Source organism: Ambystoma mexicanum, chromosome 3q (genome assembly GCF_040938575.1).
Source record: "Ambystoma mexicanum isolate Mex_15411 chromosome 3q, UKY_AmexF1_1, whole genome shotgun sequence".
Lineage (NCBI taxonomy): Eukaryota > Metazoa > Chordata > Amphibia > Caudata > Ambystomatidae > Ambystoma > Ambystoma mexicanum.
The window spans coordinates 686,267,858-686,289,241 of NC_090926.1; the positions used below are offsets into that span (position 1 = coordinate 686,267,858).

At 47.5% G+C, this 21,384-nt stretch overlaps 1 protein-coding gene across 2 annotated transcripts in view; it reads left to right on the forward strand.

Moving 5' to 3' along the window:
* The window catches only part of MYH10 (myosin heavy chain 10), a 1,173,511-nt gene that overhangs the window by 462,180 nt on the left and 689,947 nt on the right, over positions 1 to 21,384 (forward strand). For both annotated transcript variants that reach the window (XM_069654592.1, XM_069654593.1), the window contains exon 12: positions 17,867 to 17,962. In XM_069654592.1, the coding sequence (XP_069510693.1) occupies positions 17,867 to 17,962 (96 nt within the window). The remainder of the gene's footprint in view (positions 1 to 17,866; positions 17,963 to 21,384) is intronic.

The window sequence follows — 21,384 nt, forward strand, 5'->3', positions numbered from 1 at the left end:
GTACTGGATGTTTGACATGATCAATGGGCAAGATAAGCGCATTTGTCAGCCTATTAACTTCCCTTTTCTTTAAGCGCCATTATTCTTACTTCCAACGAATCAGATTCACCGAGAAATGTTTATTGGGTACTGAAAGCGCACCTATCCGATAGGCTTGATTAAATGTATCTCACTCGAAAACCAGCATGTATTGCTGTGATATGGGACTGGGGGCTTGGTGCTCTTTTCACCTCGTCTCTTTGCAGAGGATCCTGCAGGTCAGTTATGTATTCTTACCATTCCCCCTGTCCTTTTTGCAACACTGATTTTCCGTACTAATGTTATAGAAAGTCAAGATTCTATTAAAGACAGCCTTTTTTTAGTCCATTTATGATAGGTTGTAATTTTAAACCTGCGATTCCTTCATCCAGTAACCATTCCTCGAGTCCATAACCTTACTATCATTTCCCTGTCCTTCCTCTTTCTTTGACTGCCTCGAACCTTAACTTGTACGCCCCAACCAGTAGATGCTGAAACTTAACTTTTTCTTGGCTTCTTCAGGATCCCGCTGAGAAATAAAACAAAGCTGAGGCTAGCCATGATAGAGTGGGCAATTGCCTGCACAAATTCTTCACAACAAACATTATTCAATAAAACATTACATCATCATATCCATCATATATCATGCAGTGATTGACAGGGCGGGTTAATCCTTCGCCTCAGTGTCTTGAATCTTGACTTTCTATAACGTTAGTATGGAAAATCCGTATTCTATGTCAAGACCGGAGGTTCGGATTATGCTTGTTCAAAGATTACCCACCACCAACGCAGACATTTGCTCTATTGGCCTAAAGTAGACGTCTTTGACAGTTGGCTTTTTGGAACAGTCGGCTGCTTCCAAGATGTCCTCCAACCGTACTCCTATGATACACATCTTTGGTCCTCTAACTGAATGAGCCCCGTAGGCTCCGATGTCGATGCCTGCCTGCAGCATAATTCATTTTATCCACCTAGCTAGGGTAGCCGCAGATAATGCTGCAAATGGTCTCCGTCCGTATTGCGATCAACAGTTGAGTCATCACTGGTGGGCCAATACTACCCGTCATTATTTCATAAGACCTCCAACGTACCGGGCATAACTTGGGTTGATCTGGGAATGCTGAATGTGAAACAGATTTAATACCTGTCTTAGTTCTCTTCTGAACATAAATGTGACCCCCGAGGGTGTAAAGGATTTCCGGTCCAATTCTAATACTCGCATCGGTAACCCTTTTACAGCATATAAGGCAGAATCACTATACCCTAAGCCACAATCTTCATCGGCGGCTTCCGCCTCTGCGCTCCTGGGCAAGGAGAAAAGCTCTTGGAGGCGTTCGGGAAGAACATTTACTCTAACGCCACTCTCTATCTGCGCCAGGCCGATGCTGACGCTATGTTGCCGGCTGTCAACCAGAAGCTGTGGCGGGAAATTGCAGATATCCTTCTTGAGCTCCACAGCCAGGCTTGTTTCAAGGCTGGGCTGGCGAAGGCCAAAATCGTGGCACAAGATAAAATGGAGTCCACAGTGGCCCACATTGACACATCAGGCTGAGCCACTTGTATTGCCACGGACCCGACGAGGATGGCTTGGCTCAAGGTGACAAAATTCAACCCAGACGTGCAGGAGTGCATACTAGACCTGCCTTTCGAGGGAAGCGACCTGTTACATTCCACAACGGATGAGGAACTTGATAAGACAAAGAATAGCTCCCAGACAGCGAAATCTGTATCTATTATTACCAAGTACACACCTAAGACCTAGAGCCAAACGCACCAGCGCTCGGACAAAGGACGGTCCTTCGGAGGCTTTAGGGTTTTCCAGGAGAGGCGGTCCAGACAAACAGCACATAGCGGCTAACAAGGGGTTTTTCCAGTCCCCAGCCTCAGAGGGGAAGAAGTTGTGACTGGCGCATCCGGATACACAAGTCTCTGTTGGGGGGCAGGCTTGCCCTTACACTGCTGGCAGTTAAAGTTCACAGACCCATGGATCCTGTCTGTGGTATCCACTGGGTTTCGGCTATCGATTCCTCCTTCTCCTCCTGCCTCCCCTCCGCGCCTGCAGATTGGTACAGCAGCGAGCCAGGCAGTGGAGGAAGTCCCAGACTTGCAGCGGGGCCTGGGCTTCTACTCACAAATATTCGCCATACACAAAAAGAACCAGGCTGGCCTGAGAGTTGTGTTGGACCTTTCCTCCTTGAACCCCCCCCCCCCCCAAACCCTGAAAAGTTGAAGATGGTTATCCCAGCCTTCATAGCGGAGACATTGTGTGTGGGAGACTAGATGTGCTCTCTGGATCTGAAGGATGCGTACCTTCACGTCCCGATATGGGAACCCTATTGGTCCTTCCTGAGGTTCAGGACCATGGGTTTTCACTTTCAATGCAGGGTTCCACCCTTTGGACTCAGTTAGGCCCCCTGGGTCTTTACAAGGCTAATGAACGCAGTGGCAGCCCTACTCAGGGCACAGGGCCATCACATTTATCCATATCTAGACAACTGGCTAGTCAGGGCGAGATCTCCAGAGGTGGTCCAGCACACAGCCTCCACCCTCAAGGATACACTATACAACCTGGGATTTTCTATCCATCTCAAAAAATCAGTTCTTGCCCACACAGAGTCTGACCATCCTGGGCCTAATATGCGGACAAGATCGCAGCTATCAAGAGGGCTACTGGACATTTTCTCAGCGGAGCAATGACCTCGGCGTGGTGGCGCCAACACCTGTTGGGAGGAGACATGGCTGCATGTCTCCTCACAGTGCCACATACGAGGCTCAAAATGGGGCTGCAGCTGCACTTCTCAGCCTCCTGGAATCGGGAGAAGGGATCAATCTCAGGCGAAGCAGGACAGTATACCACAACATTGCCACCAGGATCTAGTCTGGTGGGGTACAGACATCCACCTGCGGATAGGCAGGCCCTTCCGGCAGCACGCACATCAGGTCACTATTGGCACAGACCCCGGGGAGTTAAACTTAGAGGCGGACAGGCTCAGCAGGCTGGGCTCGGACAACTACGAAGGGCAGTTGACTGAGGAGGTCCTTCAGGGGATCTTCACCAGGTGGGGCCATCTGCAGGTGGACCTCTTCACCACCTGTGCCAACAGGAAATGCCCCCAGTTCGACTCCTGGCTGGGGCAAGGCAGGTGTTCATTAGGCGACATGATGCAGATCCTGTGGAACAACATGAACGCTTGCCCCCCCCCTTCCCACCCCAATGCATAGGGTCATCTGCAGGGTCGGGGAGTCGCAGGGCCTTCAGCTCATCCTGATAGCGCCATGGTGGCCTGCAAGACCCTGGTTCTCTGAAATTCTCATTTTGTTGGATCAGCCCCAGTACACCACCCTGTGGGCCCAGCACACCTACTCTCCGAGCAAGGGCACAGTGGTTCACCCTGGCAGAAGTTAACCCTCGAGCATGGTTACTGAACAGGTTACCCTGAAGCATCTGCACCTATCACAGGCTAACCTGGCTATCGTACAAGGGGCTAGGAGCGACGCTATGTTGGGTGTCCTGACCCACGTTTGAGCTATCATGCTGCAACATTTGGTGCTGTGGGCTTAGAAAATCCAAGATGGCCAAAAAGCCCACATGTGCGCCAAAATCCAGGAGAACCATGCAGTTTGTGCGCACACCAAAATGGTCGCCTGACTTGCCATCCTCCGGTGCGGGTGTGCTGGGTCAGAAGAGCCATGAGTGAAATGGGGTGCCAAAGAGGAAAACAGCAGTGCCTGTTCGCTAGAAAGCACTTTAAAAATCACACTTTGTTTCTCTGAAGGCAAGCTCAGAATGCCCATTTCAAACATTGCAGAATATCCAACAATCTCACTGAACACCAGCAGACATTTGACAGAATAAAGTCTTGTCGGCATACAAAATCTGGAAAGAGGATGAGCCTAAAATAATGTTCATAGCAAAACTGGCTGAGCTGTGGATTTCAGCAGTTTAATTAAATTTGGACTGAAAGACACTAAAAATCTAAATGTTTAAAAGAAATGAGTGACCTACTTTTGAGTGTCACATAGGTTGCAATTGTTTAAATGTCATAGTTTTAAACTTAGAATCAGCATTCTAGCTGCATGCGTAAAAATTGGAAGTTTGATTTGGACAGGAAAACTGGCAGCCAAAGAGACATTTAGCTGAGGCCTGGCTTAAAAAGAGAGGGAATTTTGCCCACCAGCTACCCCGACAGGAGTTGAGACTTGCAGAACAGCTGTGTTCCCAGGCCTAGCTGCCTTTTGCTGTTCCTACCAAAAGGGATATGACACTTCTCTGATTGAATTACCTGGGCTCTGCAGGAAATTGAACGAAGCCATGTCCTGACTCAGGCAAATGTTTTATTGGGGGAGGGGGGGGTCGTAAAAGTGGCTTCCTCCTGGAAGGAAAGGGGAGGAGCACTGCCTGTGAGAGCAAGCTGGCTTGGCAGAACTGGAAAAACCAGAAATTCAACCTTGTGCTGGGGGGAAACCACACCCCTTTGGGGCCAGAACATAAATCTAAAAAGATGGATCATTCATAGAGCGGACTTGTGAAAATTTTATAAATGATATCATTATTCTTGTGATTTTTCTGTGCACATTTGAAGACGTGTTAGGACCCGGTGGTATGTTCAGGGGGGTTTTTAGCGGAAAAGAGGATATTACTCTAAATGTATGTATGTTAAAAATCTGACACTCCACCACCTAATGCCCACATGCTTTGCGAACATTTGTGTAAATGCGGGGACAAATCCAATATTGGTAACCCGACCAAAAAGTGAAATATGTTGCCATTTTTGAACCCAAGCTCCTAGAAATGACAGAATTGGAACAGGGGCTACCATCAGTAAATGCATGATGTGTGTATGCAATGCCAAACAACTGTCTATCGGGGAAGTATGTATTTGGATCAGATATAGATTGTGTGTAAAGTTGACAGGGGTGGGTTCTCTGTATCATAAACACACCTCATCATGATGACACTTCATTTCTTTCCCCCAATCAAGGGGAAGAGGAGGAAGTGGCCAATGACAAGTGGAGAGGGGTAGGGCCTAGAAAGCTAGCCTCTCCACCCACTTTCAAAACACATAAAAGCAGACAGTCAGGACAGATAGAGACATTCTATTCCATCTGCTGCGGGACGCTCTGCAGGGAAAATCCATACTTTACCTCCATCAACCTTCAGAGAGCCAACACAGAGACTTCAAATCCATCAATCTCCAGAACCTGTAGCAGTACCTAGAAAGCAGAGCAGTATCCAAAACCAGAGGCCAGAGATCCAGAGCTGACCCAGACCGCTGTTAGCAGAACCAGAGAGCTGACCCAGATCACTGAAGTGCCGAGACCAGAACCGGAGTCCAGTCCAAAACCTGACCAGATCCGTGGCAAGGCCTATTTCTAAATATATTGTGAGTACCTAGCAGAACTGTGCAGAACCAATCTCTTAGTTAAAATAATATAATTCAATCTATTTTAATCTAACCAGAGCTGCCTCCTAGAAGTTGTCACTTGTCATTTTGCAAAGCTGTCACCTGTCATTTTCTAGCTGCAAGCTGTAACCTGTCGCTTTGAACTTTTAAAATTTCAAATCTGAAAAACAACCTTCACAAAATCGTTCATAACTCCGTAACCGTTTGTGCTAGGAACTTGGTTTAACTTTCCTCTAAAAGCTTAGAATCTCAGCTTTTCAACGAGCCTACTCCTTATACTTTCTCCGTAATCACGATTCTCGCACCCGCGAATTTTGCCGCGATTTGCGATTTGGCCCGATTTCTTTACTTGTAAAAAGATAGCTGCTTTTGCCTGAACTACTAAATTTCGTTTGCCTCTTAAGAACCATCCCTGAATCATTGCTAGAGTGAGCCTGGACTAATATTAACTAGATACCACTCACCCTGAACCTCCTGAAGGGAATTAAAAGCATTTTCAGCATATTTCTCACTGCATTGTCACCATATTCAAAGCACTTGGGTCTGTGTTTCAAAACTCCTATCTGTTGTATAAGCTGCTGGGGGGGAATTGAACTGAATTCTATTTGATTACATTCCTAAGGGCTGAGTCCCATTCTATTCATCTCCTTACATTGCATTAAGGGGGGAGGGGGTGAATGAATTGTCCAAGAAAGTGATTACATTGTCTTTTGCTGAAATCCTATCAAGTTATTTTCTGTACTGCATTTCATTCCACATTGCATCCATTTGAAACCATAAAAGTATTGTTGCTATCGTATCCATCCTATAACCACTCATCATTGATTATAAAGAAGTGTGCTAGTGCCGGACTATCCATTATTGATTACTGCTCAGATTAAGTGTGATATTCAATTATTAATTTATTATAAAGTGTGATATATATTGTTTAAATTATCAAATAAACCTTTTAAACTTGCAAAACAGAACTACTTCTTGGCTAAGTGGGGTCAGGGGGATTCCAAGAGAGGGGTGTTATATAGGGGTAGTCATCCAGAACTCATGAACTGGACATAAAGATATATCAATAAGGGTTTCCATTCAGTATCCCAGACTAGGCATTGACTTATCTGTAGTGCTGGATTGAATCCTCTTACAGCTACCAGGAGCCAGTACAAAAGCTAGTGGACCAGGTTCTGTCATTTGGCAGAATCAAATGATATTGATCCATTGACGCGCTCGTTGGACGACGTTCTATCCTTCTCAGTGCACCTCACCCATTCTGGGGTGCAGGTAGACGCATGCCGCACATATCTGACGGCCATTGGGGCCTACAAGAACTTGGGTGAGGAAGTCTTTTCATCCTCGAATCCGGTGGTTAAGAGGCACCTGGTTGGTCTGACTAGACTGTATCCACCTATCAAGAAACCACATCTGGTGTGGGACCTTAATGTGGTCTTGGGCACCCTGGCACATAAACCATTTCAACCTATGGCGTCCGCGGACATCAGGCTAGTTACCATCAAGACGGCCCTGCTAGTGGCCCTTACCTCTGCATGCCGAATCGGCAAAATCCAGGCGCTGGTGGCTTCAGAGCCATAAACTACATTTCACATGGACAAGGTGGTGCTCAGAACACACCCCGCATTTCTACCTAAGGTCGTCTCCTCTTTTCACCTGAATGCATTACCGACATTCTTCACGGAACCCAAGGATGAGGCTCATAGGGTATTTCACTGTCTGGATGTCAGACGTCTGCTAAGATTTTACCTGGACAGAACCAAGAGCTTCCATAAATCAGACACCCTCTTCGTCCCCTTTGGGGGATCAAAACCAGGCTGTCAGGCTTCCATAGCAAGGTGGATGGTTATGGCCATCAAGGAGGCGTATGAGGGGCAGCACAAGCCATTGCCAGCAAACATCCCATCAGAGCTAAGGCCACAGCGGTAGGGACTGAGGAGCGGCGCCGGTGGGCATAGTCAGCGTAGTGCATGCTCCCAGGGCTGCACCCCTGCTCTCATCTAAATTTAAAGGGGAAGACGATTTTTCGTGTGAAAAAGGTTTCGTCTCCCGTCCCTAGCGAGGCACGCCCATACAGTATGGAGGAAAGGGGACTATGGACTAGGAGTAAGTTGGTCACTACGGTGATTAACTTATAATTTATTTCCTGCCACTAGATGGCACTAGCTCGCCGCGCCGGTCTGAGCTCGCTTCGGCACACAGGGCTCTTGGTCACCTCAATGTGGAGGAATACGTCTTGTTGAGGCAAACAAACACCACTTTCACTGCTCCGAACTCGCACGCTTTCTCCTTCCTCTCAGACGTCCCCCATGGAAATTACACTGTTGTGGTGCTGCCACCGCAATTGCAATCCCGTTGCACCGCTATGTCTTCTGTGTGAGAGCGTTCTCTAAAGCCCTTAACTCTGCGCTGCTTCCCCTGCTTTGGGCTCGCGTGCGAGAACCAGTTAACTTATTAATCACAGAAGTCGCAACCACACAAAACAATCTGAAGTAGGATAAATGTGTATTTAACTGCTGCCTGAGCAGCATAGAAAGAGGAAGGACAGGGAACATATGGCAAGGTTATGGACTCATGGAATGGTGATTGAATTAAGGAATCACAGGTTTAAAATTACAACCCATCATAAACAGACTAGAAAAAAGACTGTTCCAAGGGAAATGTAGTTCTTTGCATGGTTTCTTGTTTTCTGTTTTAATGCTGCTCAAGTAAAGTAAAGGAAGTAGAGAGCATAATTCGAGCCTCTGGTCTTGAGATAGAATCCTACTTTCTCTCTAACCTTTTACTTGTTTTGGTTAACACTGGGGTTCCTTCTAAAAAGGTGAGTTCTGGGGGATACATAACAACAAGGGTGTACCTCGGATTGTGATAACTAGAAAAGTCATAGAGTAGCGCCATATGTTTGCAATGATCACTAGTGGTGTGCATTCTGGATGTTGAGTTCATTGTACGTACCGCTTTCCTCTGACAGAGCAAATAATCGTACATGTGCATGGATTCTCCTGACATTGTTGCCCCATAGTGCATGGAATGTGGCGTGATGATGGCCACAATGTTATTTACAGACATGTTGACGATCCACAAAAACATGCATTTGTTTTCAACCCTCTAGCACAAAGTTCTATATATATTAGAATCCAGAACGTTGTCGCTGTCTAGTGAGTAGCTTTGACTTGAAGCTCAAGGAAATGTATATTTCTTCAGTTGGCCACATAGACTTAAGTTGATAATCTTAGCTTTGAGGTGATGCCAGTCTCGAACCATACCAATTGCCTACATCACTGGACCCATGACTTTGCAGACATTAAAGGGCATGGATACATTCCGGTCTAATTGGGAATAATTCTGTTATAATATCCTGGCCATAATAATTTGAACTGAAAAATTGAATAAAAAACTACTTTTCTGAGGCTTGTGGAATCTGCTTAGATCACATGCTGTGTATAGGCCGACATCTAGTGGAGGCTGCGTAGTATTACAGTTTGTTTTTCGAAACTCGAAAAGGGGCGTCGAGCTAGGGCGTGCCAGTAATACTATCCCTAGTGTGATGTCCCATGTACCCATGATTCTTCACACGTGTAGGACCCTCAGATTGTTTTTTCCGCCATTCCAGTCGGACGCATATTGCAGCGTTCCATTGGCATCCAAGATTATTGTTAAAATTCCCCGCATCTTTCCACCCTACGCCAAAGATCGACGCCAGTGAAGATCGAGGACAACAACCGTCAAGACTCCACGACAGATTTTGGGCCTTGGAAGGCCTCTGGCCTCGGCCCGTGCCTTGGAAGGCCTCTGGCCTCGGCCCTGTACAAGTAGGGAGCGTGGGGGGGGGGGGCGTCCATACAGGCTCCCCCATTTATTTCCTACATATTCTCGCCCGCTGCCAAATTAATACATATGGAGGGTACTCCCTTTAAATTCTGCCCGAAGTGTAACAGGAAGTTCCCCTGAGTAGATAAGCACAATACGTGCAATTTGTGTCTCCCTCGAGACCATCCTGATGCTACCCGTCGAGTTTGTAAACTCTTCAAGCCCAAAACACTTGAAGACCGCTCCACTAAATGCTGGGCCCACTACGCCAGGCAACGAGAGGCCATGGGCGCCGAAGGGACCTTTAGCGATGGCAGCAATGCCGACATATTGGATGGCGAGGGCAGAAGGGTGACTTCAGACAAGCACGCAACCTCCGGGACTGGCCAGCGGCCCAGTTATGGGGACAACACCCGGCGGCAAAAGCGCAACCCACACCACTTCCACTAAGCACATCAGCCCCAGCCGTGACTCGACACGCGTGTTTAGCGATCGGCAACGGAAGGCACCGAGAGAACGGTCGAACGATCGAGTCCTCTGTGAGTTCACGTTCAAGATCACCACATGACAAAGACCAACCGTCCACGGTTGGGAAGAGTGACGCACTACCAATACTTGTAGAGGCTCGGTTGTCAGAAGACGATGCCGACCTCTATGCTCCCAAGCGTGTAGCATCTACTCCTGAGATTCTCGACGCAAAACGTCAAAGACCTCCTCCGAAACGCGATTCGTCGAAACACTCAAATCCTTAAAACCTCAGGAAAACAGTCCTCTAGTCACGGGAAGGAGGATAAGCAGCACAAGAAACTGTCACAACCCGAGACCCAGAACCCCACTGGCATGGTCACATGCCAGGTAGGGTTAGGGCTTGGGGTTCATTTGGGGCCCCAAGGGCCTTGCATTTTCACCGGGGACTCTCCTGGAGTCAGTCCTGGCGCCTTTGGAATGGGACTTGAAGGGACTACTTTTTGTGTGGAGGTCTGCAGCCAACATGGAGACATCCACACAGTCTAGACCCTAAGAACCAGACTGTGCGGTGCAGTGGTCGATCTCGGCTGCTCGTGGCCTTCCATCCCGCTGGCAGCATCTTCAGGACATCGCGCCCGCACCGGAACGAAGCACCTGGAGGGGAGAGAAAAAGGGACAACGTTAATCCGGTTACTCACGGCAATCGCAGCAGCAGCCAAAATCTCCTCACCTGGCTGGGCAAATCCTAGCAGAAGCCGAAATCAAGCAGTGCACCCAGCAAACCTCCACATACCTATGGGGGAAACAATCAGGGAAAGACATTAATACCCCGAAGGAAACGTAAAGGCTCTCAGAGACTGTTATAGTCAAACTCACCTCTTTAAAGACACTTGAATGGGTTGGTACCAGTGAAGTTAACTCTGCCGCTTCAACCCGCAGAAAACTACGCGCCCCTGCGCAGAAAGCAGGACGGAGAGCACGCCAGACATCATAATAAGGCCCACCTGCCATAGACATCATCCCGAATTGAGTACATCTGGGGGGAATCCGGCAACCAGGGCATACAGGCGTCCCTGTGGATACCAGGTGAGCGTAAGAGAAACCTTCACAACACCATACAGAAAACCAGAAGGCCCCTGGAAAGTCCAAGGTCCCTGACACTACTCCTAGGAGTAAAATTGTCCCTCCTACTCCTCATGATATGGGCATGGATGAGGAACCGCAGCAAGAGAGGGTTATTCCCAGTTTCAAGGAATGGAACTCGGAGGACATTGATGGGGAGATGAGAAGGATGTCCTTTTTTGTAGACTTCTAACAAAAAGGAACCTAATTATTTCCATAGCTATACAAATACACCAGCTACCTCTGCCCCCTTCGGGATCCAAGGACACTCAATCCATTACTAAAAGGCTCCGTTCTGAGATTCCAGCTCAGGGATTGGTTTCAGACCCTTTAATAATTCAGCCTTACCATCCAGAGTCATATGGTGAGGAGACAGAAACACAGATGCTGGACGACCAGACAGGGGTTGCTTACTATGGGGATGATGAGGACCAGGAAGAGGAAGGTGAGGCGGAAGCCTACAGTCTTGACTCCCCTATTCTGAAAGATCCCCCGGTGAATGACTCACCGATTGATAATCAACCACTCCTCAAGGAGGTACTAGCTAAAGCTGCAGCCCATTTTCAAATAGACACACAGGGTGTCCAAGAAGATAGAGATTTCGCAGAAGAAATCCTAGGGGACAAAAGAGCCATTGCCCAAGCTATCCCCATATTAAAATCAATCCAGTGCAGAATTGATCCCTCGCTGGTAACCCCTAATCTTACTCGTGAAGGTAATCCACGAGTGGAGAAATTATTCTGGGCCGCTCCCTCCGATCCCATGTACATAAGGGGTCCGTTAAAACCCGACTCATTGGTTGTAACAACCACCAGAAAGAGGGGGGGGGCACACCACTAGCTTCTTCAGAAGCACCCCTGATAAAGAGAGCAAAAGGATATATGCTCTGGGGATGAAGGTGGCATCCATGTCAGCATATCAGGCACATATTGCTAACAATACCACTCTGTTAGCAAGCTATAACTGCCACCAGTGGGAACAAGTAGCTCCTGTAATAGGCTCTGCACCTGAACCACTAAAGGACCAGTTGGCCGAAATTGCATCAGACGGAAGATCTGTTTCTGGATGCATCCTTAAAGCAAACTTCGATGCAGCAGATAATGCAGGACGATTAATAGCAGAAGGCACAGTAATAAAGCGCCACGCTTGGCTCAGGCAGTCTGGGTTTAAACCCAAGACCCAAGCCACGCTTATAGACATGCCGGTAGAGCAGAACGTTCTATTTGGCAAGGCAGTGGAAGAGGCGCTAAAGATGAGTACGAGACCTTAAAATCTCTCGGACAACTCACAAATAAACCCTGAGGTCAATGGGGAAATCCTTTTCGTCGCTTTCGCGGCCAAAGCTCCCAGAGGGGTTCCAATTACTATCAAAATCACGGAACATCGTGGGGCAACGGTCAGTTCCAGACTTCCCTGGCCTCCCCCAGAGGTCAACGTAGGGGCCGCGCTAGAGGCAGAGGCAGCCCCGCCAGAGGTGGTGCACCACCTGCTAAACAGTGACGTTCCGCTTCGGGTCCCCTCTCATGCTTCCCCAGTAGGGGGGCCCATTTCCACCTTCACCCACGCATGATAGGGGATTACTTCGGACAGATGGGTGCTGTTCAGTGTCCGCAGGTGTATTGCTCTCCTCTGAAAAGCGCACGGAACTACCATAAATCACCAATGGAATTAGAGCAAATACTTCGACCCAAAAACAGACAGACACAATAATTCACAGCCACGCACCCTTTAGAAGATAATCGGCTCTTTACGGCTATTTATTCAAAGCTTACAGGTACATAGAAATAACTCCTAAAACTAACATGGCCATAAGTAAATAAAACAAAAGAAATACATCACCGTGAGCGTAAATTTTGTCCTCCTCTCGTCCAGAATCGGCTGGAAGACTCCGCGGGGACAGCCAGGAAGAGAGTGCTACAGCTCCAGGAAGGCCAGACGGAGCGTCCTTCTCTGGCTGAAGTCTCACCTGACCCCCTCCAGGTTTCCGCCTATATAGGCACTCCAAAAAAAGGAGTTAATTCTCGAATCCTCTGGAATTGTACCTGCGCAGTTGAGGGACAGCCGTCGGTTGCCAGCTGGGTCAATCAAGAGCTCCCCCCCCAAGGAATGCAGGGCCTCCCTGCTCTAAAACTCAGAAAAAACATGCTCCACGGAGAACAGTAGCAAGTCATAACAACGTTGGCTTTTCCCAGCAGAAAATGGCCTCAACTGCATACCTGAAAAAACATGCTTGTCTCAGCACTGTGAATCTAACACTTCAGCAGAAAGTGTGCAGCCTTTCACTGCGGAGTGAAGTAAATATCCAACATGGCTGCGAGCACTCCTAGAATGCATTGTGCTCCCGCGCCATTTTGAACTAAGCATAAATTGAGCAGAACAGCAGGTTACTGTATAGAACTGCTAGGGCGCCCCCACGACCATCCTCCAAGACGGAAGGTACACTTGTTGGAACAACAGAAAATCCTTCTCGAGGAAATCCCCATTCTGCTGGCAAAGGACGCCATAGAAATCGTCCCGGGCAGCCAGGTAAACAAGGGTATTTATTTAACCTACTTCCTTGTGCCAAAAAAAATCCGACAATGCGCCCAGTATTAGACTTGGCCCTGCAAACAAGTATCTCAAGCCACATAAATTCTGCATGACTACATTACAAGAGGTAATCCCACTACTAAAAAAGGGGGATTACATGGCAACATTGGATATGAAAGATGCCCATTTTCATATTTCAATGTTCCCAGCACACAGAAGATTCTTGCGCTTCAGGATAGACCACCAGAATTACCAATTCAAGGTGCTACCCTTCGGAATAGCCTCAGCTACAAGTTTATTCACCAAGGTACTGGCGGTGGTGGCAGCACACCTACGTAGGGAGGCAATCCCAGTGTACCCTTACCTGGACGACTGGCTGATTACAGGGGAGTCCCCCCTGATTTGCAGACTAAACATTCAAAGAACTATCAACCTCCTCTTCCAATTGGGCTTCTCGATCAACAAGAAAAAATCAAGCCTGGTGCCAAGCACCTCAAAACAGTTCCTAGGATCTATCCTAAACACCCAAGAGGGATTGGCCTTTCCATCTGAGGAAAGAATTCGAAATCTGTTGCTGTAAATTCCTCAATACCAAGCCGCTCGCCAAATAAGGGTGCGCAGTGCGTTTGCTGGGCATGATGGCATCTTGCATTTACCTGGTTCCCCACGCGAGCCTGCGCATGCGAGCCATGCAGGAATGGATGGTGAAACAGTGGTCTCAAGCAAGTGGTCAGTGGGATGATCTAGTGGTAGTTTCGGCAACACTAGTACAAAGTCTTTGCTGGTGGACAAGAGAGAACCTGACACCTTTTACAATCCAGAGAAACAGGCTGCTGTTGCAACAGACACCTCCCTAGCAGGGTGGGGAGCCCACTACCTGCACCATACAGCTCAGGGTCTCTGGTCTCACACAGTGGCTCAGAACCACATCAACCTGCTAGAATCTCTGGCATTCTTCAGAGCTCTTCGGGCGTTCAAACACCTCTTACCCAACCTGTCAGTGCAGATCCTCACAGACAGCACTACGGCAATGTTTTACTTAAACAGGGGGGCACTTGTTCGCCAAATCTGTCCAAGCTTGCCCAGAAAATTTGGAAATGGGCACTCAAACGGAAGATTTACCTGTCATCCCATCATGTTCCAGGGGATCTCAATTCACTGGCAGACGCTCCGAGCGGGGATCCCGTTCCAGAGGAACACGAGTGGCGACTAAACGAAGTCGTAGCAGACCTCTTCTCTCAATGGGGTTTCCCCACTATAGACCTATTCGCCACAGGCGAAAACATGCAATGCCCAGAATTCGCAGCCAGGCTCCCGGGGGAATGCCCTATGGATGAATTGGTCAGGGATGCTTGCCTACGCTTTTCCACCAACCCCTCTGATGAGGAAGGTGGTCAACAAGATTCACAGGGAATCGATGACGCTCATCCTAATTGCTCCTATGTGGGCGAGACAACCATGGTATCCACACCTACGCAAACTGGCGGTGTGCGACCCCATCAAACTCCCGTGCCGGTACAACCGACTCTCCAAGCACGTGGGTCTAACAGTGCATCCTCAGCCCAACTCGATGAACTTGGCAGCATGGCTTCTGAAGTCCTAGAGTTCGGGCATCTCAATCTACCTCAGAGATGTATGGATATGCTAAAAGAATCAAGAAAACCTAACACGAGGCTCTGTTCCTATGACAAGTGGAAAAGATTTGTTATTTGGTGCCAGAATAAGCAAATCAACCAAGTTGATTGTACTCCTTCCAATATTGTCACCTATATGCTTCACTTACTGGATGTAGGGTTGGTGTTTAACTCACTGTGTTCACCTGGCAGCTTTATCAGTTTACACCACTTCCCATAACAAGGTGTCATGGTGGAAAGTGCCAGTTGTCAAAGCATTTAAGGAAGGGGTAAAGGGACTCCACCCTCCAATCTCTAACCCACCACCAGGGTAGGACCTTAATGTGGTACTTGCTAAGCTCATGGGTCCTCGCTTTGAGCCCATGCACAAATCTAGTCTCAAACACCTGACTTATAAAACGGCCTTCTTTGTAGCCATTACATCCATAAGAAGGGTCAGTGAAATGCAAGCTCTGTCAGTGCAGGATCCTTTCTTTACAGTACATAAGGATAAACTGGTTTTACCCACTCACCCTAGGTTTTCACCTAAGTTTATGTCCAAATTCCATGTTAACCAGTCCATTGAGCTACCGGCCTTCTTCCAGGAACCCAAAAGCTCTGCTGAGGTGAAACTCCATACACTAGATGTGAGGAGAGCGGTCCTCTACTATGTAGACCAGACCAGACTGCTAAGGAAGACAGATCAACTGTTCGTCTCCATAGCTCTAGGCAGAGAAGGAGATTGCGTCGCAAAGAATGCTATCTCTAGATGGATAGTCAGATGTATCCAACTGTGCTATTCCCTCTCAGATAAAACACTGCCTTTTACGCCAAGGGCCCACTCTACAAGAGGTACTGGAGCCACCCTGGCTTTCATTGCAAATGTACCCCTTGACAGCATTTGCAAAACAGCTGCATGGAGCTCTATTCACACCTTTACTCCGCACTACTGCATTGACACTCATTCCAAGACAGATACTCAAGTGGGACAAGCGGTTCCAAGACATTTATTTGCTCATGACCCTTCTCACATCCCACCTCCTTCTAACACTGCTCGCTAATCTGTGCACAGCATGTGATAAGCAGATTCCACAAGCCTCAGAAGGGATACATTACTCACCGTAATTGTATTTCTGATGCTTGTATCTGCTTAGATTCACATGTGCCCGCCCTTCCTCCCCACTGAGAGAAGGCACATGGATGCTTGTAGTCTTATCTATCTTATCTGTTTGAATGCTCTGTACTCCCGCTACCCCTCATGCTACCTCATGTCAGAAAAAATACAATCTGAGGGCCCTACACGCGTGAGGGATCATGGGACGTCACACTAGGGATAGTATTACTGGCACGCCCTAGCTCGACACCACTTTTCGAGTTTTGAAAAACAAACTGTAATACTCCGCAGCTTCCACTAGCTGTTGGCCTATGCACAGCATGTGAATCTAAGCAGATACAAGCATCAGAAATATGATTACGGTGAGTAATGTATCCCTTACATTGCTAGTAATGTAAACAATAACAGCAAATGAATCGCATAGTGCTTTTAAATGAAGGAACTAAAAATACCTCTGCATGATTTAGCTTCATTTAGCAAAAGAAATGATGTCCAAATATATGTATCCATTTTAAGAGGTCTTAATTATTGAATAGGATGGGGGGAAAACAATTTCTCCACCTGCCGCCCCGCCCCCGTCGTCATTCCACTCAGCAACCCTTCTTTTGCAATTAAGTTAATACAACTGTGAATGTACATATTCAAAAGGGGAAAGCACATTTTGAGCCCCAATCACCTTGCCAACCCTAATCACCTTTTCTTGACAGTACCGTTTCTGACCAGAATTTTTTCCTTTTTGCTTTAATGAATTTTATTTCTTCAACTTAAATATTATACTCTACTCATGTTTGCTTTCTTCATTTTTAGTTTAGTTATTTGCAGTCAGCTTTTTTTTCTACCTCCTCATTTACAGTGTACTTTTTTGGGGAGTTTATTTTTTTAACGGTACACAAATTGCATTGCACAGTAGCAACTTCTCCATGTTAATCTGTAACATGACCACCTTTTACCCAGACAGAAAAATGCACGCTTTCAACAATTGCCTCTTCACCACCAGGTGGGAAATCACAGGCTGTGATTGGCATTCAGAGACACTGGCAGGAGCCAGCCATGCATTCATTCCTTGACACAGACTCGTGAAAAAGTGCTACATGCATGAAACGTGTTGACAAACGTATACTCCATGACTATTAATACTGGACTGTACAAACTTTGATCAAAGCAATGCCTGAAACATTACATTCACCACTTCAAATGTCCAAGCATCTCTCTAGCTCCAGCATGCTTGTATGTACGCCATGAAATCTGCAGATAAGACCTCTCTACATTGGGAAGATGAGTACCGCCACCCCTCCGCCCCCTGCCCCCACACCCCAACACACACACCCATGCTATTCTATGGATATGCCATGGAGCAGTTTGGACTGAAGACGTTTGAATTGGTTCTGATCATGAGGGATTTGCTCGGTGCAGATCGGCTCAATACAGGCACTGGAGTACTTGAGGTGGGTAAGGAAGAGCCATGTATTGCTACTGATTATTTGATCTACACGGATGGGTGTTTTGCTTGGCGTACCTGAAGCTGTTTGGAATTCTTTTCTTGGAGCTCGCATAGGGCTTGCTGCAATTGCATTGGTGTATTTATAAAACTTCCCAAGAGCAGTTGGCTCCCGGTCTGTTACAGAATTTGCATTCTGGCTAAGGATTATGTAATGTTGCCAGGAATGTACTACTTCAGTGACTTGGCCTGGCTAGAATAGTACGACATTGTTCTGTCTGAGATGTAAAGTATTCAAAAAATGCTGCCATTTTTAACTGACAATATTCATTTTTGTTTCTTGTTTCAGCAATGCTTAAAGTAGTGTCTTCGGTCTTGCAGTTTGGTAATGTGATCTTCAAAAAGGAGAGGAATACGGATCAGGCCTCCATGCCGGAGAATACAGGTAACCACTGCGTGTACGCCTACCCCATGTGGCACTTATTGAAGTCCCTCGAGTTTATGCTGGTATCCCACCAATGCCCCCCTTAATGGCTAGCAATTATCTTGATGGAATTATTGATCCCAAACTCTTTGGAATCAATGAAACGTCTCTCAGGTGGTTGATTTTCACTTAAAATGTTCCTGAATAAATACAAATGTTGGGAGTTAAATGTGTCCATTGTGAGATTAATCCTTTTTTCAATAAGGTGTTGACTGTAATTCCTGCGACTGCTTGTATGTCTAGGTCATTCGGTTTCAATCTCAATATTTCAAACCATATTAATGGAAGGTACCTGAATGTCAAACTTTAGATTGTGCCGCCGTTTATGCCTATCCGCTTTCCTAAAATAAATGCGCAGTTCAACTGACTGCCAATGCTGCCACACCACTTAAAGACACTATTCTCTGCCTTTCGTGAACACATGACTTCGAAGGTTCTAAATTGCTTAGTTAGTTGTGAACTGAAGTGAAGAATTGCCAGCCAGGCCAGCTTGCACAATATGTTGGCAGCAGTAGGCCTCCCTCCATCTATAAAGTTGGCATGAGCCCATGCAGTTGAAACATCCTACACACTGACGGGTAGATTAGCTCATTATGTGAATAAGAAATGCCCAGAGAGCTGAGGAAATGGTATGCGTGAGTTTATTTACTTTGGTTGCTGGACTTGGTGCACTTTGCCAATGAAAAGAACCCTGCCGCCAAGCACAACTCCTGTTGGGAAATGGCTGAGCAGTGTAGAAATGCAAGATCTACAAAACCTTTTCTTTCGGGATGTTTGGAGCAGTGTGGCTAACATTTAATTGTACTTGTTCTGTGGGCACGGTTATTTGGCTTTTTCCAAAATCCATTTAAGTCCCGTGGGCGCCTTTTCTTACCTTTGCATTTCCCAAAATACTGTTTAGGGGCTGGAGATTGCATGTACTACATAACAGTAGTAAGTGTGGTTTGTTTTGTTTTTTTAAGAAAGTTTAACCTTCTAGTATCCGAGTGCTTTAGTGCCGGATGATCCGGGCAGTTCAGTTGCTAAAATGTTATTGATGCCATAATTTGATGCCCTGCTGGCATTTCATTTTCTAACTTAGAGGCTAAACACAAACTACAAAAAGGCTACTAACCCATTTGCCATCAATGATTAGGCACAGGTCAATATGGGGGAATTTACTGCATAGCCCTCAAAGCTGGACAGGCCGATCTGCCTCATCAGCATGGGAGTGGTAATAGTGGTCATTTTCCTGGTATTGTGCGATTACAGAGAGATAGAATGGTGTATTTTCACTGCTGGGGTGAACAAGAAGTAATTTCTGTTTCTGTTTTCTGATTTGAAATTTAATTAGATGCTAGTGTTTAATGCCACACTGGGTGGGAAGGTGCAGAAACTTTTATAATAGGGAGGTTTAACCCAAGTGGTAAGACTGGAAAGTTAGACTGAAAAGTTATCCAAGCAAATTGCCACACACATACGAGATGCAGCTGCAGCTTTTCTGCCTGTAGTCTCCGGTCTCCGTCCTCCGAGTCCCGGCACCAATGAAAGAAAAGCTACCCAGTGGTAGCTTTTGTTTACTACAGCTGGCTGGCTTTTCCTTCATTTGTGCCGCAAAAGCAAGCACAGGCGGGCATCCATTTCACAAAATGGATGCCCCCATGTGCTTCCTTTTGAACATTTTGAGCTTCATTTTCTCAATTTTACAGTGGCAATCGATTTTTTTTTTTTTTTTTTTAGATTTTTTTTTTATTGCCCATCTTTTTTTGCAATACATTTTTTTAGGCGAACCATTCCGTTAACCTAACCCTAGCCCCAACCCTAACCCAACACAATCCTAACCCTAATCTATCCCCTAATCATAAAATTAATTTGAAGGGATTGGTTCCTCCGATTTATTCAACATCTATGACAGGTAATCACCACAGCTGTGCTGCTTCGGAACATTTTCGGCGCCTGTGTCGATGACGTCGATAGGCTGTTCTCAGGCCTCCGTCGAGCCAATGTCACTGGATGTTATAAGTAGGGTGAACGACGCCCGTAGCCTCAGTTCTGTTTTTTCCACGAACGTGTTCGCTTCGGAGATCTCGGCGCGCCTCGGTTCTTCTGAGTTATTCTATTGGTTCTTACGAACGTGTTTGTTGAGAAGATATCATATCATATCTTCGTCGTCTTCCACCCCGCGGTCGGGATTCAAGAAGTGTCAGGACTGCGGTTCCAAGATGTCACATACGGACCCACATGACGCCTGCCTCTGGTGCCTCGGTGAGGACCATGCCATGGATGACTGTGACGATTGCCAGTCGTTAACATTGAAGGCCTTGTGGGAACGGAAGAAGCTTTCTGTCGGTAAGGTTTCCAAGCCCCGAAAGTCGGAATCTGCTGGGCTTTCGACCGACGATTCGAGAGGCGACTCTCCGGGTCGTCGGCGTAAGTCCAGGGGTTCTCGGTCCCAGAGTGGTTCTTGCCATTCCTCTGCCTCTTGGAGGCACTCGCAGAAGCGCCTTCACCTGTCGCCTTTCCCGTCCTCTTCTGAGGACTCTGCCCGTCGGCGGGTTGCTTGTCCCAACAAGCACTCTTCTCCTGCGGAATGGGATGCATTTCGTACGGAGATGATGGCGATTTTCCAATCGCAGGTCTACGTTCCGTCCGCGCCTTCGAAAGAAGCCGGCTGGGAACGTGCTAGGGCCGCCGCTCGCACGCCTTAGGGCTCGGTTGGTCGGCGCGATCGTCGGGTGCCTTCGAGGTCCCGATCGGACAAGGTGGATCGCTCTAGCCATGCCCGCTCCAGGTCCCGGTCCTCGACACCCTCGAGACCGTCGGAGCCTGTGAGGTCTTTGAAGAAGACATGAACGCCATCGGCGCCATTTCCGTCGAGGGACTCTCTCTCGAGGCTCCGCCTCTGAGGAAGTGATCGCGCAGAGGCCGTCGAAGGACACGCTTGGGGCACCACCCTCGAGGCCTGTGTGGAAGCCATCAGCGCCACACGTGACGTCAACGCCGATTCTGTCGACGCCTTTTTGAGGAGGCTTTATCAGAGCTACCCCGGAGACCAGTGGAACCCCAGAGGAACGCGCTGGCCAAGTCGAAAAATGTGTTTGTGCCTTTTTCTGTGCCCCCTTTCCAGCCTCTGGATTATATTTCTGAGGTGGATGAAGGGTCTGATGAAGGTTTGGTTCCTGATGAGGTTCCTGACGAACTCTTGTCTGGTCATAGCCAGTTGGAAGACCTGCGTCAGTCTTTGCACGACGCTAGTGGTCTTGATGCCTCACCGGAGGTCGAGTTTGGCAGGCCTGAGCCTGGTACGCATGCTGAATCTTCGTACAGGCGCCTCATGTCGAGGGTGACGGAGTACTTGGGGTGGTCTGCGCCACCAGTGGATTTTCTGCAGGATGACCTGATGG